We start from the raw sequence: 27,671 nt of genomic DNA, 5'->3' as shown, positions 1-27,671 counted from the left end.
TTAATAGTCCAATGGAAAAATATAGAACATTCCTTGTTCTGGAACATTGTATATCTACAAAGAATCTTGATTAAATAGTGATATAAACCAGCCATAGGAAAAGAGCTGTGGGGATGTGTAGTTTATTTCATTTCATAGTGGTAGAGTTATAGAGCACTATATTATAGATAATAGTACTAAAACAAAGGGAAGTGACAGAGCCCCTCACCCCAGTCTGAAGACTACCATTACAGTGAAATAAACACATGTCAAGATCAACCAGGTACAATAATTAGAAATAAAATGATGTAAGAGGCATTACTCAAAAGAATTAGCACCGAGAGTGTCATAATGTATATTAGCTTATTTGGCTCAAACATGGATTTATGACTGATATGCCACAGAAACTTTATAATGTTTTAATCTTTTATTGATTACTTTATCTATAATATGGACATTACAGTGATAAATATTCTTTGGGCATGCTCAGAGGGTTAACAGTGAGGGTTTTACTTATGACTGTTTTGTTAGTGGATAACTGTACTGTTGTTCGACCACCACCACAGCTATCACAGGCACTGTTGTCAGTTAGATAAGGCTGAGTAACCCCAGGTGTATTGAATGGAAGGTAGTGTGTCTGCGGAGCCCTTTGGAGAAGAGACATCACTTCATCAGAAGAGATAAAGCAGCTGCATAAAAGGAGAAGCTTAACATAGTCTGGTAGGGGTGGGCCAAAATGTGAGGGATAGGAAAGAAAAGAGAACAGAAAAGTTAGCCAGAAACCTGCCATAAAAGTCTATGCAAGAAACGGTCTCACTGTACCCTCTATAGCATGACACAGCAATTATAGTTATTATTAACTTCAAGATTCTGAGATCGGAACAGTTATAGTCTTACTCTACTTAAAAAGGAAAACTAAAGTGAAAATAAAAATTTAATTATTAATTAGCAATCTCACACTTATTCCATGTTGAAGTAGTTTGCTTCATAATGTCAGAACTCAGGGAGTATACCCTGGACTGGACTGGACTGCCTACAAGAAATGACAAAAGTCTAACCAACAGCGGAGAGTAGCAGAAGGGTAAACTCAAGTGGCCTTTGTACATCAGAAATACTGGGAAACAATTGGTGTTGCTGAGTGAATAGTAGAAAAGAGATTTCACCAAAGGACCATGGTAGAATTCACCAAGATAAGAAATACAGGAAAAAAAAAGTGAGATGAGTTCAAGAGGATAGTAGCATTATATCAGACCTCATAAGATGTCAGAAGAAAACATATAATCCTTGAAAAATATAAGCAAGCTTGAAATAGGCTTTATTGTTAATTAGTACGACTTTTTTCTTTTGGGGGTGGTTGCCTATTTGATGAAATTTAAAAATTTTTGGTTTTCTACTTTTTATGACTGTTATTTTGAATCAATTTTGTCAGCCTAATACACATATAGTAATACAATGAAAAAAAATCTTTATACAAATGTTGGGTCTGGTTCGCCACAATCTTAATTTTATCAGTACTGGGATACTGTTCACCTGTGTAGCTAACAAGAGTTCTTACAAACTATTTTCCATCTGCATTGACCTAAGAAGTAAAATTCAGCCTAAATAAGAGTCCAGTCAATAAGGCTGGATTCTGCCAGCTTCCTTTAGACACTGAAATGGGAAGTGAATACTTCAAACAGACTCAATTTTCCACTCCACCAGGTATATAAAATACAGACTACGGCTACATTATCTGCTTCGATTGCAGGGTTAAAGCTTAGCTGCTTACTTTCAAATTGCCTTCTTGCCAAAGGATTTAGAGTAGCAGGGTTGATGGGCAGCCTCCCTTCAAAAAACATTGGCCCAACTTTGCCTGCAAAGTTTCATTATAAAGATAGAAGATAAGACAAGTTGTGAAGATGAACTTTCCAGGAAAGCCTTATTCATCTTCTAGTATATACAGTTCCATCTGAAACCTTGTCTGGAAGAACAATTCCATGCTGGCTTATAGATTTAGCTTCCCGAGTTATTTCTGCTTTAAAGTAGACATATCTCTACTGGGTATTCTGGAGGCAATAATAAGCACATGTGGTTTACTTCAATTACAACTTAAAATAATTAATGTTTTACATGGGTTAAAAGTTTCAATGGCAAGATTGTGTTATAAAAACAGAAAGCATGTTTGGATACCTAAAGATGGACCTTGCACTGTGCAATATCTTGTAACCTTTAAAATTTACTTAATGGCAGTTACTGTTCAATCGTTATCATCATCAATATATGGATGAGAAACTCAATATTGCCATTTTTGGTGAATTTCCCTAAATTATACAAGAACTACATAGCAACAAAGATGGAACTCAAGCCAAGGTCATTTAATTGTATGACAAAAAATCTATATTGAAATCTACTACATGGCAGGTATCTTCCTAGCTGAAAAGGATAGATCCACAAATAAAACCATTTCATGATCAAGTGACTAATGGAGAAGGTCAGGGACTATGATTTGTACCTTCATAGTATCCTTCTAACGCATAGTTTAAAATAATTAACAAACAACATTTCATTTCAACTTCCTGCCAACAGTGTGCAAATGCTTTCATTAGAGACTTTATTGCTCTACCCAAGTTGACACAGCTAAAAGTCAGAAGTCAGCTGTTCCATATCCCTCATTCTTGTAGAGGCTAGAAATATGCTTCACTTAGTAAGTAGGCAAGAAAATGAATTCTGCCATCTATTGATCGATTAATATCTACCAGTGAGTATTTTAAATATTCTTTCAAAACAATTTTGTAAAGTTAACACAAATATTCTCCAGTTTATAGATTTTCTTAAAGGTGAGGCTCTGAAAGGTTAAATATTTTCTTCAGTGACAGAATTGTGAAATAGATCCAGAGGAAACATCATAGAATTTTTGTGCTAACTGCACGATTTCCTAGAGGTAATGTGGGCATAGTTCTAGTCACTGTGTTGAGGAAGACACTAGACTTTAATGTTAAAAACAGAGTACAACAAATAACAACAAATCACATTATCTCTCAAATCTTTATTAGATGCCAAATGCACATAAAATATGACATTCTATTTAGTATGTTCAGGCACACAATCCTCTTAAGGACTACTTTATGTCAATCTTATGTCGTTAAATATATGAAGAACAAATCCATACTGAGTTTTGTAAAGTTTTACCTGGTCATATAATAAATTTCTAGTTTTTGTTTGAACTTTACAATATTATATTTTCTAAAACAGAAAACTAGCTCAAACATTGGAGGAATACAATTTATTCTCAATTTATTTAATACTTCATTCTAAACATAGCAATGATTGATATGCATAACATTACAATGTTAATGCTATAAGTGTATCAATTCCATGATATCACCTCCTACAGTGCAAAGACATTACCCCTACCAACATCAACCAACCTTTCTCAGCAATTTCCTAGAGGATTTTCTTACATTTCTAGGCCATAAATTTCATCAGTTTCTGTCTACTCTTAATGATAACTACTGAACCACCCACTACATTTAAAAAAAAATAAATTTTCTCTTAAGTTTTTTTCTTATGTCTTATAAATGTACATTTTAAAATGATACTCTAAAAGGTCATTTTTTTTCTATTACCTTCTTGAATAAAATTAGTAGTAGGAAGTCTTTTCCTAGAGATTAAGGATTAATATTTTCTGGTTATTTCATGTAATACAACTTTGTCCTTCCCCAACAATGTTTTCTCTTGGTTTTCAGACAATTTGATGCCAATCCTAGACTTAAGAATTTTAGGGTCAGAGTTTTAGGGATTAAGTCTTAACTGAGTATCTTCCATTTCTATATCATTAACAAATTAGATCATTCCTTCCAAAAAATTTTATGTATAGAAACAAGACAATAATACTTAGAATACTTACAATATTTAGATGCAACAATGAAAATCGAATAATTTTGCTTACTGTAAAAAGCCACTTTGTGGTTTTCTAACCATGTCCTTGTCCTTTTGTATATGATGCTACATGAATTCAGAAGGTTATTGAAAACCAATGATACAGGGTGAAAACATTCTTATTGCTAATAGATATTGTGACCGCCACTTGGCATAATACTACAGCAAGAGTCAAACAAAGTTTTTAAGCCTAGTTCTGTCACTGGTAGCTTTTAATGTTTAATACCTGAAGGTAAGGCTTTTTATTTCCATAGGAAATCACAAGAATAAGGCTTGATTTCAGGAAACTCTCACTTCCAATATAATTGTTATCTTCTGATTAGAGTCCTTGCTACAACTTTTATGACTCTTCAAGGATATATATTTCTACATAAGTGTGGTATCACTTCCCTCTCTTCTCTGGATGAAAAAGCAGCAGAATAATTAATTCCATTTGAGAGGCCAAAGCTACTCCATTCACAGTCTTGCTTCAGAACCTTGACCTGTTGGCTTTACTTACACAGTGATTCAATTAGATGCTTGCCGGAATGGCGACCCTTTCAGTTGCTCCCATTTTCTATAAAACCTTGTCCCATGAGAGTTCGAGGCTTCTTTGCCAAACCATCCTGCTATGTCAGGGTCAGCAGTGAGTAAGCTTAACCTGGAGCTTGTAAATAAAGACCCTAGTGTGATTACATTGGAGTGAGTTGGCTCCTGACTGGTCTCTTGGAACTCACAAACAAAGCACAACACACAAACCCAGGAACCTTGACCATTGTCAAATTGCTTAGATTCTTTCTATGTGTCTGTGTCTTCATCAATAAATCTGGAATGCAGCATCAATAGAATTGTCTTAAAGTTCATAAGCTGATCAAAGTAAATTACTTAGACACAGCAAATTACCTAAGTGTGGATTGGGCGTTATTAGATTTTTAGGACAACCAGGGGCAAGTCTGTCACAATTCAAGAGCAACTCGTTTTTCAAAGCATTCTTTACCTTTTCGAGAATTTCATACATGCATATTGTATGTTTTGATAAACTTAGCTCCTATTCTTTCCCCTACAAAAAAAAAAACACCCTGCCAACTCCTCTTACCACTTCTCCTGACTTCATGCTCTCTCTCTCTCTCTCTCTCTCTCTCTCTCTCTCTCTCTCTCTCTCTCTCTCTCTCTCTCTCCCACTCTTCCTCTCTCTCATCCCATGCTCTCAATACCCACTAAATGCACTTAGTGCTGTCATCATCTGCATGGGTAGGGGGCCATCTGAGAGGTCATGAACAACATCTCAGGGCTCTTATCCCTGGGGAAATAAAAAAAAAAAAAAAAAAAAAAAAAAAAAAAAAAAAAAACCTGGCATTATCTCTCTGAGCAGCTGTCAGTTATTAGTAGGCTTTTAGATAGGAGCAGAAGTTTTTGAATCCCTCCCCCGTCTATGGTTGGAATTTGAAAGGCCTTGTCCTCTTCAGGTCTTGTGGATCCAGTCACAACTGCACAGAATTCACATGTACATTAGGACTGTCAGGACCAGTGAATACTGTTTCTCTGAAGATACCAAGTTCTTCTGGTCCTTTAGCATTATTTTGTCCCCTCTTCTGTGTTGACACCTGAAGAAGCAGCTGTAATATAAACATGCCACTTGGACCTAAGCAGTCCGTACCTACTGTTATGGCATTTTTAACCGAGTGAACTGATCTAGGCCAAACTTCTTCCTCTCTCTATGTATCAATACTTTAAAAAAATATATATTGGGTATAATCACTCTAAGAATTTTTCTTTCCTGATTAGAATATTATTTTTTTCTGATCTGTTTTTATGGGTAAATTTGATCACACTCTCTACTTCCATCCTCCTCTTTCTGATCAGATCTAGTATAGATTATGTCGGTAGATGTAATATTTGGCAATATTCTTTTTATTTTCTTTATCTAAAAAATGTCCCTTGTGTTGATCAGCAAATAAATAATTAACTACTGTCTTAATTGGCCATTTGACCTACTATGGTAGTGATAAGCTTGGTGCTGATAGAATGCAATCCAATTGGGTGGCTTTAAAAAAAAATTCTGATCTTGTTAGGAAATTATTAATGTTTACAAAGAAAACAGAGACAATCCATTCATACATGCTGTGAGGAATTGCTCTTGCAGCTCACCTCTGGGTTGTTATTCAGGATTGAATTCAATCCTGAAATTGCAAAGCAATTCAAGTTCTCCTAAAATGGAAATTGCTATGTCATTGCCAACAAATACCTCTAACGGAAAATGTTCAAAATAATTGACCATTTTCAAGGTACTTTTCATTTTTCATGTAATATATGAATATAAAGTAGGATATCATACTAATTAAAGAGTAGGATACTGTACTAATTAAAGACTTTTTAGTTTGGTCTTAAAACTCTCAATGCCAAATGTAAAGAAATATTTTCATACTAAGAAACATCAAGGCTTCTAATACTCAGGGTGGTCTGTGCATGCCTTGGCATCTCTCAACATTTCTGATGGATTGGTAGTGTTCTCTTCATGGGTTATGTGTACATCATCAGCTTAGACTTAATTATTCACATATGCTTTATGTGCACTCCAAAATAGTTCCCAGTGGGTGGATGGATGAAAGGTTGTAAAGACAGGAAGAGTCAAGAGGGTTGCCAAGTCACCACCTTCTTGACATTAAAAAATATTAACATTGCCAAACACTTTAAAGAGATGCTTACCAGGCCTGGCCCAGGTTTGAACTCTGCTCATGAATGTCAAGTCATAGAAAAGAAAGAAGATATAAGTAATTTGTTCCAGGTACTCTTTCATCCCTCATCAGCTGTACAGTGTGCAGACGTAAGCTAATTCCATAATCCCTGTTAGTATTTACTAACTGAATTTCTGGCCAATATTTGTGAGCAAGATGACAACTAAGACATCGAAAACCAGAAATATGGGTGTGTATGTACGTGCCTTGTATCTGTACAATAAAAATGAAATAAAAATAAAAGGAGAAAAGGATTTACCTTGTAGGCAGAAAAAAAACAAAGCAAAACAATCCTTTATTTCTCCAGACATCTTTTCCTATGGGCGATGTGTCAGACTGGGATACAAATCAAAGAATATAACCCCTCATTCTAGGGACTCTGGGGATAGTTTCCAATGATGAGGGACCTTCCATATAAAGCAGCATTGAGATAAGGGCTTGATGAAACTTTTTGGAACCCCACCAATGCTTACCACTTGCCCATGCTTTTACTTATTTAGTAATAAACAGCATTTTAGAAAATATTCAGGATTATCATGACATTATTTACCTACTTACTAGTTTAGCAGATTAATTTAATAAAAGGTACCTGTTAGGGATAAAAGCTCAGAGAGTGGTGCTAAAAAAAAAAAAAAAAAAAAAAAAAAAAAAAAAAAAAAAAAAAAAAAAAGGAGGTTCAGGATTCGACTACACAAACTGATTCCTACTCAGATATAATCTTGAAGTTACATTACTAATAGAAAATATAGATGGTTTTTGTTACAGGGTCTTATGAGCCCCGCTGGCTCTTTTTTTTTTTTTTTTTTTTTTTTTTTTTTGGTTTTTGGAGACAGGGTTTCTCTGTGTAGTCCTGGCTGTTGGCTGTCCTGGAACTCACTCTGTAGACCAGGCTGGCCCTGAACTCAGAAATCCGCCTGCCTCTGCCTCCCAAGTGCTGGGATTAAAGGCGTGCACCACCACCGCCCGACCCCTCTGGCTCTTGAACTCATTAGGAAATTGGGTTTAAAGTCCTTCTCTTTTAGCTTCTGCCTTCCAAATTATGGGATTAGACATATGCTCAGCCTCAGTAGACACATTTTCAAATAAACACCATATTGAAATTTTGAAAGGTATCTTTTTTTTTCTTTCTTTCTTTTTTATTTATTAGATCTTTCATTTACACTTCAGACGCCATCCCCTTTCCCCATTCCCCCCCCTTAGAAAACCCCTATCCCATGCCCCGTTTTCCTTTTTGCATTTATACATTTTTTTAAAAAATGTTAATCATAGGCTTTATAAGTTTGGTATTGTTCAATCAGAGGTGTAACCCACTACCCAACCTAGATATATCAACTATCTTTGACTGGTGGAGACACGTGAACATCTGCCTCCCTGTCTCCCCCCTCTATCTCTCTTTCATCACCTAGCTTCTCCTCTCACTTCCTATCACTGAGATGCCTCACATAGTTTCTCTCTGTGTGTCTTTATGTCTCGGTGTCTCTGTTCTGTGCCTCTGTCTGTATCTGTTTGTCTGTCTCTCTCTGTCTTATCTCTTCTCTCTGTCTCTCTCTCTTTTCCTGACTGATATATCATTTTCATATACCAAAGTTTGTGCTGTAGGAGTAACATGCCAATGGTCTGATAATTTCAAAGTAAAGAAGGGAAATAGAAGCCAGCAAGATGGATCTGCTAGTATGAGTCTTTGCCTTTAAATTAGACAACCTAAATGCATTTTCCTAAACCCACATATAGAAATGGGAGAATATACTCCCACAGATTCTCATTAGACCTCTACATGTGCACGCTGATATATGTGCTTTTCACTACCACTACAACATATATTCATACCCTAAATAAATTTAAAGAAAAATTTTAAAAAGGAGACTATGGCTTCTTAGGGAAGATGCCTCTTCCATGTGAGTAGAACCTGCCTCCAGAAACCACTTCTGCGATACCCTTCTCCATGGGATGTTTTGGTTGTTGCATTAGAATCATTGTGCACAATCTTGTGTTTTTAAAGTCATGACACTGGCGCTGGAGAGATGCTTCAGCAGGTAAGACCATTGGATGCTCTTCCAAAGGAGCTGAGTTATAGCCCAGCACCCACATTGCAGCTCACAACTGTCTGAAATTCAAATTCCAGTGATCCAACTCTGTCACAGACAGACATGCAGGCCAAATACCAAATGCATATAAAAAAATTTAAAAAATGAATAAATAAACTATTTTTTAAGAGGTCAGGACACACGTGCTTCTTTCTATAGAAAAATTCTTTGCAGTTATATCCAGGAGGACAAAGACTTCAGGTAGGGTCAAATTTGCATAATTATGACCAGCTATAATGGGCTTCTACAGTGTTTTAAGAAAAGTTGTTGGAACGATGCCTATTTTAAAACTCATCTTGTTGTTCCCCAGTAATTTAAATTCCAGTTTCCAGCCCAATTGTGCCATGGCCTGCGGGGCCTGTTGCCTTAAATGCAGGACATCTTTGGCCCTCAGAGACATAAATCTAAGGAATAAAGAATAAAGAGAGGCAGCCAGACCCGGACGGTGCAACCGTGTCTGGGTTTGGGAATCTGTTTTCTGATCACAATTCAATCTCTTAGAAAACCCGTGAATTAAAATATTATTTGCATGGTATCTCAGATACAAATGCAGCACTTGGGTCAGCTCCTTGGCAAAATGCCTGAGTTTTTCTAGTTTGCAAAGGCCTGGGAATGCACAAGAATGCAGAGCCCATTTGGGTCCATTGTTTTAGTCCCAAGCAAAGCAGCAGCTCCACACACATCCACCTGTGTCTTTCCTAGCCCCAAGAGCCTTATCCCCTCTGCATCTGTCTTCCTCATATTTCTTATTGCCAGGCCATTCTTTGCTATCTGGAAACTTCCACTCTGTACTTTGGCCCATTTTGCCTGGTGATCGCACAAGGCACCTCTTATCTCTTAAGATTTTGGAGTTCACTATTATTATCTCTGTAAACAGCTGACAACTTCAAATTGACTAAACTCAGATCATTAATGATAAAAAGGCAAGGATTGATTCCCAGGTGCCATGTGACCTTGAATAAGTTATTTCAACTTCGAAGGTCCCAGGTTGCTCCAATTAAAACAAAGGTCACAGAGGATATTTCACTGAATTAATGTTAGTATTTAAATGAAATGACATGTTGCCAGGCTTAAGTGATAGTTCTGTAAACAGTGATGGCTGTTTAAAAAAAAAAAAAAAAAAAAAAAAAAAAAAAAAAAACAAAAAAACCCCACAACAACAACAAAAAAAAACAGCATCAACAATAAAAAAACCCAAAAAGCAAAAAAAACAAAAACAAACAAACAAACAAGGCATTTCATTTAAAATACTTGGATGATCAGGTACCAGGCAGATGGAGACACTGGTCTGTTTCATTTCTAACTAGCAACTTGACTGTGAGCTACTTAGGTGAAGTCCAGAAGTACAGCATTACCACTCAGTTTTCTTATCTGAAAAAGTGAAGTTGATAATTCTACTCTTGAAGAATGTTGTGAAAAGCAAGTGATGGAATTGGCCAGCAAACTTCCTAGGACCCATTAGGAATCCTAGGTAACAAGGCATCCTTTAATTAGTTTTGTGTCTCGCCTGAATTTCACTGGATGAGAGAGAGTGCCACAGACCAAATATGTTTGGCACATTTACTTTCTCATGAGTCTAAAAGCTGCCAGTCTAAACTCAGAGAAGCAGTAAGTTTCTGTGCTTTTGTTGCATCTACAGGAGGAATTTCCTTTGAGCAGGTCCCAGGTATCCTTTACTGTCCTCATAAACTTACAAGGCCTCTTGGGTGTTGGATTTAGACCCCAGTATCATGACATTTTATAATCCCAATTATCATCAAGGCCTTGGCTCCAAATGCAGTCACGTGGCAGATTATCAGTTCATTTTCCTTTACTCACTTGAGCTGGAGAGTTTGTGATGAAATCATATGGTTTTCTTAAATAGTTTCAGGGCCTGAAAGTTAAAACAGGAGGATGCCAGCTCTGATGAGGGCCCCTTTACTGTATTATATCATGGCTAGAACATCATAGAGGAAGCACATGAACGAAGCAGGGAGTGTGGTAAGCATAGACCCAGAGCAGAAAGAGGTAGGGGCCAGGAGAACCGTCCATTAGCCCTGCCTTTTATATGTCCCACTGTCTTTTCACAGCAGTGCTAAGGAGAACATATTTCAGCACATTAAAAACTCTAAAGGTAGCCTCATCGAAGCCACAGCAAGACCCTGGGTTTGCAGCATGTGAATCTGGGTGACACGGTTCATTCCATACAAGTAAGTAAGTATCAGAAGTCAGATAGCAATAGACAGGAGTGAGAGCAGGACATTGGCAGTACACAGATGACAAGAGGTGGCCATTCTTTTTTTTTTTGGTCACTGTTATTTCTCTCAGATCCAAGAGAGGGACTGTGGAAAAGGAAAGAGTCACCTTGAGACATCAAGATTTGGGTATAAATCAGGCCCCTGTCTTTTCTTCAGAGTGAAATCTGGGCCTGGATGGTTTTCACTCTGTGAGGCTCAGTCTCCACATGTGTGACAGATGGTTGGAGATACTTTATTTGGGGAATTGTTGTAAAGAGATCTCATCTATCTCTTGGTGCACACCAGGAATTTAATCAGCTTTAGGCACTGTGTTAGACTCTTCCAGAATGCATGTTCCCAGATGGCATCCGAGTCAAGGGTTCCCCTGCAGGCTGCTGCTGTGCTCCTATGAGAGTCACCACTCAGGAACCAGTTGATTGCATTCAGTGCTACTGCTTCTTAAACCTAGCATACGCTGGCAATTGCCGGTGATTTTAACAATCTTTTATGGAGCCTGTCAGGTGCCTCGAAATAGAAACAGCCTTTTCGAAGGTCAACTTCATAAAGAAATACTAGTCAGTGGGAAAAACAAGGGAGCCCACAGGCAGACATGCTGAGCGTGGTTCCTTTTGAATATCACGTGAGATAATCACCCTGTTATACTACTTAATTCAATCACACTGACCTCCAGCCTTAGGCCTTTGTCTCAGCTGCAGCATCTGCAAGTCTGTGACAGCTAGAGAAAGAAATTGTCCTTAGTGTGTAGTGCAGTCAGACTTGCTGCATGGTAAAGAGGTCGGAGGTTAATGCAATGGCTTTGTTCCACACTACTGTAAAGGTCACCGGATCTCTGCAAGGCCAGCCTGTGATTGAAAAGAGGGTTTGGAAAATCAGATTAAACTCTCCTCCACTTTTGCTTCTTCCATATTTCTCAAAACAGTGAAAGGAGCACAGTCGTTCTAAAGAAGACATTTTAGGTCAACTCACACCCTGTAGATCACAGTTTGAAAAGTTTTTCTCTGGGGAAAATTTTTAAGTTCACAGGACTACAGAACAACAGGAACTCCAGCATCATCAGCATTCATTATGTATCTAGTCACCAAGTCCCTGGGACTCCAGGGTAAATATTAGACCCAGAGAATACTCAAGATGTGTGAGGGTCATCATGTTTTAAGGAGCTCACAAGGGAGACATCAAACATGAAAAAGTTATTATGTCATGCTCAGTGGTTTTCAACCTTTCTAATGCTGTGACCCTTTAATCATATTGTGGTGACCCCCAACCATAAAAATATTTTGTTGCTATTTCATAACTGTAACTTTTCTTACTTCTATTGCTATGAATTATAATGTAAATATCTGACATGCAGAATATCTGACATCCAACCCCTAAAGAGATCATAACCCACAGGCTGCAAACAGCTAGGACATCCTATGGGGCCATCTGGATAGACTTCATAGAGGAGGCAGGAATGCTTGGATTGGATCTTTGAAAACCTATAGATTAACAGACGTACAGAAGGAAGAGCATTGTGGGTTGAAGAAATTCTACTTATATGATGCGAAAGAGGCCTACAGGTGACTTTACAAAGTTAGTTTTTTCTACTTGACATCATGCCCTCATGTTATATGTCTGAAGAATGACATTTATTTGTATCAACATATCTAAGAACCCAACACAAATCAGGCCACTAATCCACAGCTACCTTGTGAAGCAACTTTTCCTGCATCCTTTATGCATTCTATTTCCATCTATTAGAGTTTCTCTTTAAATCCCAGGATATGGTCAGTATGGCAATACATAGCTAGCATCTTTTTCTGGCCTACTTTCATTGCTTTCCATCACATGACATTAACATACTACTTTCATAAGAGTTTTATCCTTTTCTTTATTTTTAAGAATGTTATACATTTATAAGATAAAAATGATACCTTTTCTACATTTCTCCTCTCAAACATCCTCAAACTCACCACTAACATGATTCCCTCCCAACTTCATAGTGCTTTTCTTTTATGACCTACCAAGCCTAGCTCTAGATACCCATATGTGCATAAATGTGATTCTATTCACTGAAGCATGAGAAACCCACCTGTGGACTCGAGCTCAAGAAGTAATGATTCTCCATTCCGCAAAGAAATATCCAATGCTAATAGATCCTTCGTAAGGAGTTGGGCCTGGATAAGTTCTACGTTATCTATGCTAGAGTTTTGCCTAGCTTTATCTGTATTGGTCTTCTAAAGGTAACCACAGTTACTATGAGTTCAGGACTGCATTAGCCATGTCATATCTAGAAGACACTTTCCATAGTGCTTCTCTGCTTTCTCTGGATAGCACATTCTTTCTTTCCTATTCGTCAGTAGTGTTCATGGAGCTTCATGGGAGTGAAATAAGGGTGATAAAGTTTTTTTTTTAATTTATATATTTTTATTTTGGTAATTTGACTACATGTATATCTGCTTGAGGGTGTCAGATCCCCTAGAACGGGAGTTAAAGAGAGTTGAGAGCTGCCATGTGGGTGCTGGGAATTGAACCCAGGTCCTCTGGTAGAGCAGCCATTGCTCTTACCTGCTGAGCCATCTCTCCAGCCCTGATAAAGATGATTTATATAAACTGAAATACTCAGCCTCTTACTCTCGACACTTTGGCCAGTCATGTGTTTCTCCATTGCCTAATGTCCTTTGTAAAAAGAAGCTTCTCTAGCTAAAGTTGAGAGCAGCCCCATATCTATGGGGATAAACATAAATGTTCTGAAGGTAATTCGATAACTAACAATAATAAGTTTTACTCTAGGGTCTATGACCTCCAAGGATTTGGGATTTCAACTAAGATTGCAATACTAGGCATGAAATTCTGCCCTATAGAGCAGGTCTCAAATCTAATAAGACAGAAACTTCTATCCCTTTAACAGCCATTCAAGTACTGTAGCAGTGTGCATGTCTTGCCTGCTAGGTCAGTACTGCAGTATACAGGATCCAGTGTTAGGTAAGACCACTGATGTCTTTTCTTTTTCAGTTCACTTAAGTAACACCCTTATGCTATTGTGAAAGCTTGTCATCATGAAGGACATTTTTTGGTCAACTTGAAATTGGTTTCTCATCCTGTAGCCTGGAGCTTACCAAGTTTATCATGATGACAAATAAAAAAAACAATGACCCTAGCCTGTGTTGCTTTCAAGACCCCTGGAGCCTCCCTGTCAATGATTCATATGGAGGCATCCCATGTTTTGCACTGGGTGTTTCATTTAGTAACCCATGTCTTCTGGGAGGGACATTGTCCTCACATATGAGATAAATCTGTTCAAGTGTTGTTTTTTTTTTATTTTTTTTATTTTTAAGTTGCATTTGAAATTACCTTACTAAGGTTTTCAGAAGCCTTTTTCAGAGACCTTGAGTACTGCTTAACCCACCCCTACCCCTCCTCTTCCCCAGTCCTTTGTCCCCACCCCCTCTTAATTCTTTAGCCTTTAGTATTCCATAATCATCTTTCTATTATCCCTTCAGTAATTTTTTTTCCCACTGGTAGAGAATATTAGGCTTCCATGTTGCTTTTTCGATCATCTTCCATTGAGCTAGCCTCTCTTTTATCCCCTGATTTCCCCATATGCCCACATTCTTCCCGGTTTAAAGCCTTTGTCCCCAGCATCTCACATCACTACTTTTATCATATTTATAGTCCATGCTCCTCTTTCAACTAACAAGCCCCCGTCTAAGGCCTGGTTCTCACTCCCATTTGCTACAAAAATTAAATATACAAAAGAAACTATTTAAAGCTATAATCTATAGATTAGAGAGAATAGAGGGCATTTGTCTTTCTTTTTGAATTGCCTAACAGTATCCCTCTTTTCCAGTTCTATCCATTTGATTAGAATTATAAATTATCATTTTTATTAGAGCTAAGAAATAGTCCATTGTGTATATGTACCACAGTTTTCGTATCCATTTATCTGATTATGGAGACCTCGGTTGATTCTGTTTTCTAGATGTTGTAAATAGAGTCTAAATGAACATTGATATGCAAGTGTCTCTGTAGTAGGATATAAAGTCCATTGGATATATGTCTAGGGGTCATATATCTGTAACATAGGATACTTCATTTTTATTATTATGATTATCATTATTATTAAACTTTTATTATTAAACTTTTTAGAGTTTCTCATTTTATTATATGTTCTTGAGTGTCATGTCTATATGTTTATGTATGCACCAAATGCTTGTCTTGTGCCCACAGAGGTCATAAGAGGACATCTGATCCCCAAGAACTGGAGTTACAGATTGTTGTGAATCTACCTCTAAGTGGGTGCTGGGTAATTACCTCTGGTTCTCTGCAAGAGCATGAAGTGCTTTTTAACTGAGAAGCTATCTCTCCATCTCCTTATATGATAGAGTTTTCTAGTTATTTTTAAAAAAAGAATATACAGACTAATTTCCAAAATGTGTGCACTACTTAACCTCCTCAGCAACAGTGTGTCTAGGTGTTCCCCTTTCTGTGCCTAGAAACATGTTCCACATAGTAAGAACATTTGTTGTTCTTATGGAGGGCCCGGTTTTGATTCTCAAGACCTACATGGCGTCTTAGAGCTGTCCATAACTCCTGTTTCATGGGATACTCTGCAGGCGTTCAGGCACCAGACATGCACATGGTGTACCATAAATAAATCATTAAAAAAAAAAAGAGTCCCTGTTTTACCATACCCATACCAGAATCTGTTGTCTTTTGTATTACTGAGATGGTCATTCAGTTTGGGGTGAGATAGAGTCTTAGTTTCATTTTTCATTTCACTGATGTCTAAAGATGCTGGGCATTAGTTTAATTGTTTCATAGCAATTTGAGTTTTTCTTTAAAGACTTTTCTGTTCCATGCCATTGCCTCTATTTCAGAGCAATTTATGTTCTGAATGTTTATGTGGTATTATTTATTTATTTCTATATTTCTTTATTTTTCTATATTTATATTTATTTATTTCCTGACACTTATACTCTGTCAGATTAATGGTTAGCAGACTTTTTCTCACATCCTGTGGGCTGTCTCTTGATTCACCCCTCAGTTTCCTTTGCCATACAGGGTTTTAGTTAAATGAGACACCATTGTGGTCTTATTTCAATGTACTACTGGACATTCATTCAAAATGTACTTTACTATGCCTACAAGTTAAAATTGGATAAATGAAAAAAAAAAACAGTATTTCCACTAATATCTGAAACAAGGCAAATGTGTCCACTTTCTCCACTCCTATTCAACATAGTACTTGAAATCTTAGCTGGAGCATTAAGACAGAGAAGAAAATAAAAATAAATGATACAAATAGGAAAAGAAGAAATCAAGGTGTCCCTATTTGCAGATATACCAAATGCTTGTCTTGTGCTCCCAGAGGTCATCATAGAACATCTGATCCCCGAGAACTTAATAAAGAACTTAATTATTTAATATAAAAGACTCTAGTAAAAAAAAAAAAAGTCCCCTTTGTGAATAATAAATAATTCTAGCAAGTGGCAGAATAAAAAATCAAGACACAAAAATCAGCCACCTTCCTATAAACCAATGCCAAACAGACTGAAAAATACATCAGGCAAATAATCTCATTCATGGTAGTCACAAAAAGTAAATTATCTTGAAATAATGATTTTTTTTATTGTTTCATCTTATATTTTATTTATTATTTTTTATTTTTATTAATCATTTTATTTGTTTATATTTCAAATGATACCCCCCTTCCCTGTAACCTCTCCACAAACCCCAATCCCATCTCTCCTCTCCCTCTTCCCCTTTGCCTCAATGGAGGTGCTCCTCCATCCACTCACCCACTCCCACCTCACTGCTCTAGCATTCCCCTATACTGGGGCATTAAGCCTCCACAGGACCAAGGGATTCCCCTTCCATTAATGTCAGATGAGGCAGTCCTCTGCTACCTATGTATCTGGAGCCATGGATCCCTCCATGTATACTCTTTGGTTTGTGGTTTAGTCCCTGGTAGCTCTGGGGAATCTGATTAGTTGATATTGTTCTTCCTATGGGGTTGCACTCTCCTTTAGCTCCTTCAGTCCTTCCCCTAGCTCTTCCATTGAGGTTCCTGGGCACAGTCTCATGATTGGCTGTATCTGCATCTGTATTAGTCAGGTGCTAGCAGAACCTCTCAGGTGATGCCAATACTAGGCTCCTGTCAGCAAGCCATATCACCCTGAATGCACCTGATTTTGTCCGATTTTTTTTTTTTTTTGCATCTTGTGTCATTTATTTTGACAATCACAGCCATTGCACATATTAGTTCCTTTGCCATTATTTGCTTCCTGCAAAGTCCTGAGAGCAAGAGTTAGAGTCAGTTTCTCCTGATAGAGAGCCCTACCCCTAGTGCCCGCAGGAGACAGTTGGAGATTGTGTGCCACAGATGATACATTGCCATAGCAACCGCTGCATATATGTACAGTTCTAATTGACCTGTGGGGCTTAAGTTGCAGGACCCGCAGGCATGGGATGTGAGGAACTGTGCAGTCTCTGTTCTCTTTAGTCTCAGTCTTTCATATCTGCAATCTGTGGCCAATGAATAGGCTTTCCTGCTGAATTCTTGTGAGGAGTGGATGAGCTTTAACAAAGAATATTTACCGACAGATCCACCTCACTCTTTCCTGTATAGATACTGAACTAAGGAGTGCTATTCTTTGAGGCCCAATTCCCTCAGACTTGTGTTTATATAGGTATAGGCTAAATATACACACAGTCTTAGATGTTGCTTGAGGGTGGAACATTTCCTCTTGACAAATCTTTAGGCTATAGTGTATTATACAATGCCAAACAGGCTTTGCAAGTTCTGAAAATTGATATATTAAAAAAGAAGATGGATTACATTACTGCATTCCAAAATCGCATTAAAGTTTATATCAATTCCCAGTCATATTGGTACAAAACTTTTTCTACACAAAGCATCTTTGATAAATTACACTGTATATATAGTCACAGAGTAAGATATACTAGTATAATAGCGTTCATCTAAACTGTATTCACTGAACACTGAACAACACACAACAGACTATCTAGTTACAAGTACCTCAAGGCCCCAGTCCTTCTGGCAAGCTGCAGAAGGCTGGTGTTTGGCTAGTCCGGCTTTGCCTTCCTCAGTACCTGGTCTGAATATTTCATTTGTAGAGCCTATAAAAACAAACAAATGAACAAACAAATAAAAAAATACCCACCTCATTTGAATGGAATCCTCAGAAAGTACAGCAGAGTCCCATGTGGTATGTGCATGATATATTAAATGTGGGGATTTTTATTGAATTCTATTTAAAACTCGTGCTTAATATACAAACAAAGTTCAGTTGATGATTCTTAATACATTTCAAGCTCTTCTCCATAAATCCTAGAATTATAAAAATTACATTGATCAATGGCTATTTAAGGAAAATCATGCAACAAAGTCTAAGTTGAATATCGTGAAATCTGAGGAATGGAGATAGCTCCTGTCAGCATGAGGATCCTGCCTGGAGTGACAAGTTGCTGAAATCTAGGGAGTTGTTTTGCCCTGTTTTTCCGAGTTGATCATTCTGAGTCTCAGGAAGCAACAATTATGCTCAAATCTCTCTCTGGTTTTCCTCTGCAGACAGCGTCGAAGATGAGCTGGAGATGGCCACTGTCAGGCATCGGCCTGAAGCCCTGGAGCTGCTGGAGGCTCAGAGCAAATTCACCAAGAAAGAACTTCAGATTCTTTACAGAGGATTTAAGAATGTAAGGACGTTCTTTTTAACCTCACCTTTACCCAGTTTTCAGAGGAACACTAAAAATGCGTAGGGGAGGGGACAGGAGCATAGTACCCTGTGAGAGTCCAAAACCTGGGCATCCTTTTTCTCATCTCTTAGATCTGAATACAGTCAATACCAACTAGGACTTTGACTGACTTTGACAAGCCAGTGCTGGGAGAGTTTAATTGACTATTGGACAAGGATGGGTCATGAAAGGGTTTCTTAATTAAAGTCTTCTGTTGAGATTTATTTTCTTTTTTGGGTATAAGCATTCCAGTAAGTGCTTCATTTTTTTAAACAATAAACTAGTGTATGCTTATAAAATTTGGGGCTACAGACATCCAAACACTCTGAGGATTCCTGTTAATGGCAGAGGCAGAGTTCAGCACCAGGCTGTCTAGTTTCAGAGTCCATGTGAGACATGGCTAGAAATGACACCACAAAGCAGTGTCAAAGAGCCACCTGGAATCCAAGCAGATTCCTGGCCTTTCCCTGGTCAAAGGAAACATCAGGAAAACACATTCAATGAAAGAATAACCACAGGACTAGAATGAACTTGGGGAAATAAGTGCAAGAAAGGGGCCCGAGTTTCCTTTATGTCATGTCTCTCCCTCCCCCTTTGCGTGTGGGGGGCAGGGGTGTGGGTATGTGGGTGTGTATTTGTGCATCTGTGTGCCACATGAGCACCAGAGATCAAGCTTCAGTTTCTTTACTGAGGTGCCACTTACCTTGTTTTCTGAGACATGATCTCACTTCTTTAGAGCTTACCAAGTAGGCTAGGCTCCTGTTCAGCAAGCTCAGATGTTCTCCTGGAGTCACCTCCCGCCATGTTGGAATTATAGACATGGTTCACGACACTACCATTGTCCACATAGATTCAAGGGATCAAACTCAGGTTCTCAAGGTGTTATAAGACAAGCAATTGACTGACTCAACTATCTTTCCAGCCCACCTAGCCACAAACATCTTCCCCCTACGTGTGTGTGTGTGTGTGTGTGTGTGTGTGTGTATGTGTGTGATGAGTCTGTGGCCCCGTCTTTCCATAAAGCATTTCTTTTTGTGGGTGGAATTTGATAAGCAATGGTAAACAGCCTTTACAAATAGAACAGTATTTGTTATTTATAAATCCTGTTTCGGGCAGCCTGAATATGTGCCTCTACTCAAAGACTAGTACTTTGGAAAATTAGACCTTTTCAGTCTTCTCCAGTGTTTTAAACTCAAATCAGGATTCATGGAAATAAATGACTATCAATTTTTCTTTGATTATTTCTTTGTCTGTGGTAGTGGCCTGTACTTACATTGATGAATAACTGACATATAATGGCACTGACATATAATGCACTCAGCGTTAAAGGAAAAAATATACTCGGTGCTTGTTTTATAGATTGGAGACTACTAATTATGTACATTTCTGGTACTAAGAAAATTACTGTGTTTTATTACTTGAAGAAGACAATACTGTCAGTCAATCCAAACCTCAGGGACCCATGGATTGTCACAGAACATGGTTGTCTGTTATCCTGACATGCATATAACCTCTTTGCCAGATGTATCATCATCGTCAAGGGAAGTGATAGTGTGGGTCCCTGAAAAGATAAGGCTAAAGATCAGTCTCAAAAGCCAGAGAAAGCTTGGTCTCCCTTTAAAGACTTCACGGCCTGAGCAGAGTGCCTAATACTGTTGTACATCCATTTAAACAAAGATTCCGTTAAATCATTGTGTGTGCATCCAATTGCACACCAGCCCACTATTGTGATCTTATATATACCTAAACCAAAGGAGGTAGCTATAGGTATTCTGTTGTGTTTCTTTCTATTATTTTATTTGTAGGTCTTCTAGTTGAGCTATAAAGTAGTAAGTTTCATTATAAAGTTTCCACACAGACTTTATTATTGGTCTTCTTTCTATGTTCCCTTCTTTCAACCCTTTGCCTCTCTCATGCTGGTCTCCTTCCTGCCCAAACCAGATCTCCTTCTCCTTTCATGTCATGTGTATTTAATTGTACTATTTACTTTTTAAACCCCCTTTCAACAATCATTAAACACCCCTCTGTCCTCTCATGTTTCCCTTTCCAGTTTCATAACCTCGACTTCTCAATTCTCTCTCTCTCTCTCTCTCTCTCTCTCTCTCTCTCTCTCTCTCTCTCTGTGTGTGTGTGTGTGTGTGTGTGTGTGTGTGTGTGATCGTATCATTTATGTGATGTGTCATAAATATGCTGGACCAGTAGGTAATTGTTCTTCAGTAACAAAGTCTTGGGGAGAAAGGTCCAGGGCATCAGAGATAAAGAGGACAAAACAGGTAGGTCCAGGAGGTCTTACATAAGCTTTGTCTTATGCCAAGCAAGTTTATTAAGAAGTGCAGCTTATATAGTGTGTGCATAGCACAGTAGATGGCTGAGTCAACAGGCAACTATCATAAAACAGAACAAACTCAAAGTCATCTGGAAGTTAGTCAATGTTCCACAAGGAGAACATATAATACCTCAGTGACTTCACAGACCAAGAACACATCAGCCTTGGGACTGATAACTATAGCCCCTTAGGATATGTAAGAGGGTTTCCAGGATCTAAGGCTGCAGCTCCCCCCAAGGCTTTGTCCCTAGGACACTATTGGCTCTGTCAAGCGCACTCCTTGATTTGTAGGAGGAGCTGTGTTTTTTCTCTGTAAATCATGACCTCAGGGAAAAATCTCTCAAGGCCCTGTCCCTAGGCTAGTACTTAAGTCTGCCAAGCATGTTCCTGGTTTAGAAAAGAAGCTGTGTTCTTTCAGTGCCTTAGTGAAAGCCTTATATCAGCCTTGCTTCCAAAAGGCAGGCTTTATTGTGCACACAGTATCTGGTATTTCACTCTGTGATCTCTGGCTACATTGTTCATGGCTTATAGTGAATCAGAACATTGGATTGGAAGAATACAATACAGGCAAGCTGCTCACTTCATGTAAGAGCAGGAAGCAGTGAGAACTAAGCAGGGCTAAGCACAAGACATGCCCCTTATAAGCAGCCTCCCCTTCACCAGTGGTCTATTTCCACCAACCACCACCCTCTCCTAGTAGTCCATTCACGATGAATTCCTCAATAGATTATTAATACAGTACATGCATGATTAAATCACCTCTGCATAAGAGTAGTAGTGGAAGCATTGAACACACGAGTCTCAAGGCAAGGCTTTATATCCCAACCAAATACCAAATAGCTACAAAGGTTTGGATAAGCAGATAAGAGATTTCTTAGTTATCTCTTCCTCGATTCATATCTCAGAGAGAAGTGACTTCAATGACAGTAGAAAACACTGATTGCAACCTACAGTTGGGAAGGATGTAAGAAACGTCAAGGCCTAGGCAAAAGTCAATACCAGAACAGGTTATCCACAGAATAAAACTTTAGATATGTTCACTTTGAAATTATAGAAACACCTCAACTCTTTTTTTCCCCCAGAGATGTCATAATAAACCTTTTAAAAACAGCAGATGGTACATTATATCTAAAGTGGTTATGTATGAAGGACTCCCCAATCTACACTAGCCTCCCTGGGTGCCTTGGCTGCTGCTATGTTTTTAGTCTCTTGCTATCTCTGCAGGTCCCTCCATCTGAGGTCTGAATGCCTTTCATCCCATTTGTTGTAAATTGGAATCAAGATTACTATCATCATTAACCTTTGCAGCCAGAAGCTTGGCAGCGTGTCTCACACAAGTGGCACTTCACAATAAATTGCCTGCCTTTCTTTTATTTATTTTCTCTCTTCTGTGCTCTTTTTCCCACTACCACCCTGAGTCTGTTCATTTTCCAACATTATATTCATGTCCCCTGTCTGTTTCTTCTTTTCTTTCTCTCCCTTTACTTATCTTTTCTCTTTCCCTCCTTTAATTCTTTCTATTTTTTTTCCACAGCCTTTCTTATTCTCCAGTTGTGTCTCTTCCTTGTCTTGTGTTTCACATCTGGTGTAATATGAGATTACCTTTCATCAGATCTGAATGTACCCAACACACATTTCACATTCCACTTTCAAAGAAAGAACATTGGTTTGCTCAAAATGTAGTAATAGAAAATCAAACAACAGTAACCTTTTGATTTTGTGTAACTCTAGTGAAATGTACAACTGCAACAGATGTGCCCTAAATCATAGCAAGACAGACACGGGAGAAGGTCAGAAAGGCTCATAAGTTATTGGATAGCAGCAATCAGAACCAATTTCCATCAGAGAAAGCAAACCAACTACCCTTGCTTCCTGAATATTAATTATCTTAAGCCCTCAAGCTCAAAAATCCATTTCCCTGGGCACAGTGGGAAGACACATTCTTAATGAAATGTCTTTAAAAGTCTCCATATTTTTGATTAAAAGGATAAACCCTTCCCCCACATTCAAAATAGTCACATTTGTCCCAAAGTGGCTCAACTTGGTAGTTACCCCTGCAAATCAAGTTTCCCATGAACATATTTTCCCACCTGCAGTGTACCTGAGTGTCCGTTATCATTGTTGGTATGCATTGTGAACATAAATGGAGAACTGGAAAATTGTTGAGATACATTGTGAATATAAATGGAGAACTGGAGAACGGGAAGGCAGAGAGTAGGCTTCTTGTCTTTCCTCTCTGACAGACTAATTCTCTTGCCACTTACTGAGGCTTCAAAGGTAAGCATCGGATGGAGACAGAAAGATCTTGACAGACCTTTTGACTGCCATTACTGTGTCATGGCAGCACCTGCAAAGGCCCAGCCTGAAATATTATGACTTAATAGTTCTGGGGGGACAGGGAGCTGTTGCGGCCTGAGCTGCACCCCGGTAGGAGCCAAAAATGTTGAGAACCCCACTACCCCACGTTTGGGGGCCAAAATGTCTCGGACTGCTCTATCAAGGTTGGAACCCGCACTGCCAAAAGCCTTGGGGTCTAAATTGTTAGAGCCTGCACTGCCCCAGACTGCTCTGGTCTGCAGGTCGGGTTCAGCAAGAGAAAGAGTGAGGACAGACCAGACAAAGTGTGATTCAATCCCGTTTATTCTTCAGTCTCTCTTCTTCTCTCCAAATTCCTAATTCCTAGTCCCTAGTTCCTAGAACCAAGTCTCAGGTCCTAATCCCAGTCCTAAGTTTCTAGTCTCTTTCCCAGTTCCAAGTTACTTCTTTCAAGTGTCTAGTCCAAGTGCCTAATACCTAATAATCATTTCTTCTGTCTGCCTCTCACCTTTTATATGTCTCACTTCTAAGCCACGCCTCTAAGTCACACCCTTAAGCCACGCCCTTAAGTCTCAGCTCTAAATCACACCTTTAAGTCTCACACACCCAAGGGAAGATCCTGGGTATCTGAAACAAGATGTTATCAGAGTGTGTTCAGCTCTTGTAGGCTGTTTTAATCAAGACTCTTGTCAGGGTATATGGCTCAAGATAACTGCACAGATGATAGCCGCTTCTGTTGGCTCCCCATAGGGAGCATATATTTTCATTTATTATAATGAAATATAATATAATTATATTTCTTTTCACAGGTGTTGTTACTGCTGCTCTGGGGTCCTTACTTTGAGTGTCATTGATGTAATCTACATCATATGCTTGGGGTCGTTCAAATGCAGGGCTGTTGTTTAACTGTTCAGGCAGCTCCTTCAGCCTCAGTGAACTGAATGTCTTTATCTTTATAACTGAGACAATGATTACAGCATTAAATTTATTTTAGCAGTAAGCACAGAATTAAAGAGAAAAATGAAATATGCAGTGCATCTCCACATAGTCAGCTGTCGTATGTTCCATAGTGTGGAATGTAGTCAGGCCTGGTCTCACTAACTCCTAGGAGTCTCTTGAGTATTCAATTTGATAAGTATTTGTGAGGATGAATGCATCAGAAAAAATCCAAAATATTATCTACAGATCGGCAGTCTCAAATTTCACTGCATATTGCAATCATCTGGGGAACTTTAAAATTTACAAATTGTTGGGCACTATGCTTGGCAGTTTTGATGTAATTGATTTGGAGGAGGCAGAGCTTTATGATCAGGTTGTATAGAGTTCTTTGTAATCATGATATACAGGTAAAACTGAGAACCATGGAATGAAATATAAGAATCTGAAAGGTTCTTTTTTATCATATAAAAGCATTTCGACATAATTGGGATGAGTTGTAAAATATCAAATATCAATGATTGCCATGGTTACACTGGAATCCCACCAGGTTTGTGTGTGTGTGTGTGTGTGTGTGTGTGTTTAATGTCTACATAGGTTGAAGAAACTACCAGGTTTTGGTGATTTTGGTATTGTTCATTCTGGGGTTAGGTTATGCTCAGAAATTTTTGTTTGTTTCAAATGTCCAAATTTCTACATTAAAAGTATCATAACATACGTAGGATCCAGATAACCATTTTCATTTTAAGATTTCATGGGTTTAAGTTTCAATATGGTCCTGTCTCCTTGGTATTTTCTTTCATTAATGAATAACTCATAGGCCACTTTTCCTGGGTTTTTTTGTGGGGGAGGGGGGATGAGATGTATTTTGATTTGTTTTGTTTTATTTGGATCTTTGTTTTGCTTTGTTTTCAATACTCCCAACCACAGTGTCCCCTCCCTTAATTTCTCCCATTACTTCCATACTACCTTGCTTCTCCACCAGATCCACACCTGTGTTTTCCTCCAGAAAAGAATTGGCCTCTCAGAAGTATCCACCTTCATACCAATGCTCCATGAGGCAACCAAGTAGGAAGAGAATCTCAAGAGCAGATGAAAGAGTCAGAGACCCCCTCCCCACTCTCACTGTTAAGGGTGCCACAAAATATCAAGCTGGACCTCACGAAACCCACAGGATCTGTGGTTGCTTCTTTCGGTCTCTGTGAATCCCTACGAGCCCTGCTTAGTTGAATCTGTGGGCTGTGCTCTCCTGGTGTCCTTGGCCCTTCTGGGTTTTACAGTCCCTCCTTTCTAACTTCCTTAGGGTTCCCTGAGCTCCAAGGGGAGGGACTAAATGGACATCTTCAATTTGGGCTCTCTCTCTTTCTCTGCCTAATGTTGGGCTTTGGGTCTCTGCATCTGTTAGCTGACAGGAGAAGTCTAGGCGGCGATCTATGAGTATATAAGAATATTCTTATAAATCATTTTATTGATTATTTTTTCTATCATTGGCTAACCACCCTCTAGTTCCTGGTCATCCAGATATTGTTAGCCATAGGTTCTCTCTAGTGGTGTAGGCCACAAATTAGGGCAGTTATGGGTTGGCCACTCCCATTTCACAGACAGGACAGATTGTATGTCTAAAGTGTTGTGGTTGGATTGGTGTCCCAGTCCCAACTCTAGAAGCCTTGCCTGATTACAGAGCATGCCTAGTTTAGTCACTGAATCTTCCATTATTAGGAGTCCTCACTAGGGTCACACTCGTAGAATTCTGAAAGTTTCTACTGGACTGGGTTTTCATATTATCATTTCAAATACCCTTTTTATTTCCAGTTACTGTCATGTCATCCAGTACTCTCTCTTCATCTCCTCCTCCCTTCCTCTGCAGATCCCTCCTATCCCCATCTTCACACATCCCCAGCCCATCCATAGAATCTATTCTATTTCTTCTTCCCAGGGAAATCTATGCCTCCTCCATAGACCTCTCCTTGTTATTTAGCCTATCTGTCTGTGGATTATAGCATGTTTGTCATTGACTTAACAGCTAATATCCACTCATAAGTGAGTACATACCATGTTTTCCTTTTTGGTTCTGGGTTACCTCACCCAGGATGATGTGTTCTGAATCCATCAATTTGCCTGAAAATGTCATGATGTCATTTTTTAACAGCTGAGTTTCCTGTTTTTAAAAGCATAGGATGAGATCGGAACATAGAGGTCAGCCTCTCTGTTTTAGTCACTTCCCCCTTCTCTTGGGTCTCTGCCTACTTCCTTTTCTTTAAATGCTTTGAAACCTAATAGGTCAAAGTATCCAGTAGATTCAAATATATTTTAAGACATCACTTTAATATTATTTAATATTTTTTTTACTTAAAACTATTGCATTAATATCTGTTTTTTGACTAAAATCATAAATATTTGCACTGTATTTGACGCATAACTGATTCTAATTGATGCACAACAATTGTAGCTTACTTTGTGGTTTAGAAACACATCATTCATCCTGCCGGTTTTGAGACTCAGGAGTCCAGCAACGACTTGGCATTGCTCGTTGACAAGAATTTTTCAAGGCCACAGGACTGCATTTTTGGCTTGTATTTCTTTCTATATCATGGGAATACTCAGTTCCCAAGCTCCGAGGTTGCTGCCTAAATTCAATCTCTTATAGTTGTAGTTTAAGAGCTCAGTCCCTTGCTGTTTATCATGTAAGGCCACTCAGCTTCTGGCAGCTTCTATACTCCCTTGCAAAATGGCCCTTTTATAGGCTCATTTCTACCATGTCAGATTACTCCTTTTAGGTCCAGCAAAGGACATTTGACCCTGAAATCACAGTTGTATATAATGTAGAATAGTCATGGTGAGTAACATATCATGGCCCCATGTTTGTGTACTTCTGTACTCAGCATGAGGAAACTCAAAAAGATATGGCTCCGTGGCCTCACAGGTCACACAGCGTGCCCTCTCAATGGGATTTGTGAGTGAGCAGGAACACCACCACCTGTTGTGCAAAGTCCTGAATTTGGTCTAGAGTCACATCAAATGCAGCCCCGAGGTTCCCCACATTCCCTGTAACTCATATCTCCTCAGGGAGGGAGGTCATCAAAGACAGACAGCTTTGTTTGCTTGTTTGTTTTCTTGATCACTATGAGAGTTTTATTTGATATTATGGTCAGAGGGACCAATGCGACCCAAGAGTTCTTCATGTACCCCATCCCTACATTAAGATCTTCCTGACTCCTGCACTAACTTTTAAAATAGATGAAGGAGAAATTATCGGGCTCTATGTTTTTGACAAAGTGCTTTTGCATGAAAAGCACTGAGTCCCACTTGCGCCATGACAGAGGGAAGGGGCAGGGAGCATGACTCTTCGGTTATTCTTGAGAAAAGCCTCCACATGCAGATTGTGTAACCTTCAGAAAGTCATTTCACCTGGTACCTTCTGTCTTCC

At 38.7% G+C, this 27,671-nt stretch overlaps 1 protein-coding gene across 6 annotated transcripts in view; it reads left to right on the top strand.

Moving 5' to 3' along the window:
* Window positions 1-27,671, top strand: part of Kcnip4 (potassium voltage-gated channel interacting protein 4) — a 1,049,546-nt gene that overhangs the window by 939,293 nt on the left and 82,582 nt on the right. For all 6 annotated transcript variants that reach the window (XM_034508323.2, XM_034508320.2, XM_034508322.2 and 3 more), the window contains one exon: window positions 18,503-18,627. In XM_034508323.2, the coding sequence (XP_034364214.1) occupies window positions 18,503-18,627 (125 nt within the window). The remainder of the gene's footprint in view (window positions 1-18,502; window positions 18,628-27,671) is intronic.

Source organism: Arvicanthis niloticus, chromosome 7, assembly GCF_011762505.2.
Source record: "Arvicanthis niloticus isolate mArvNil1 chromosome 7, mArvNil1.pat.X, whole genome shotgun sequence".
In the NCBI taxonomy this organism is placed as follows: domain Eukaryota; kingdom Metazoa; phylum Chordata; class Mammalia; order Rodentia; family Muridae; genus Arvicanthis; species Arvicanthis niloticus.
This window is presented reverse-complemented; position numbering and strand designations above follow the sequence as displayed.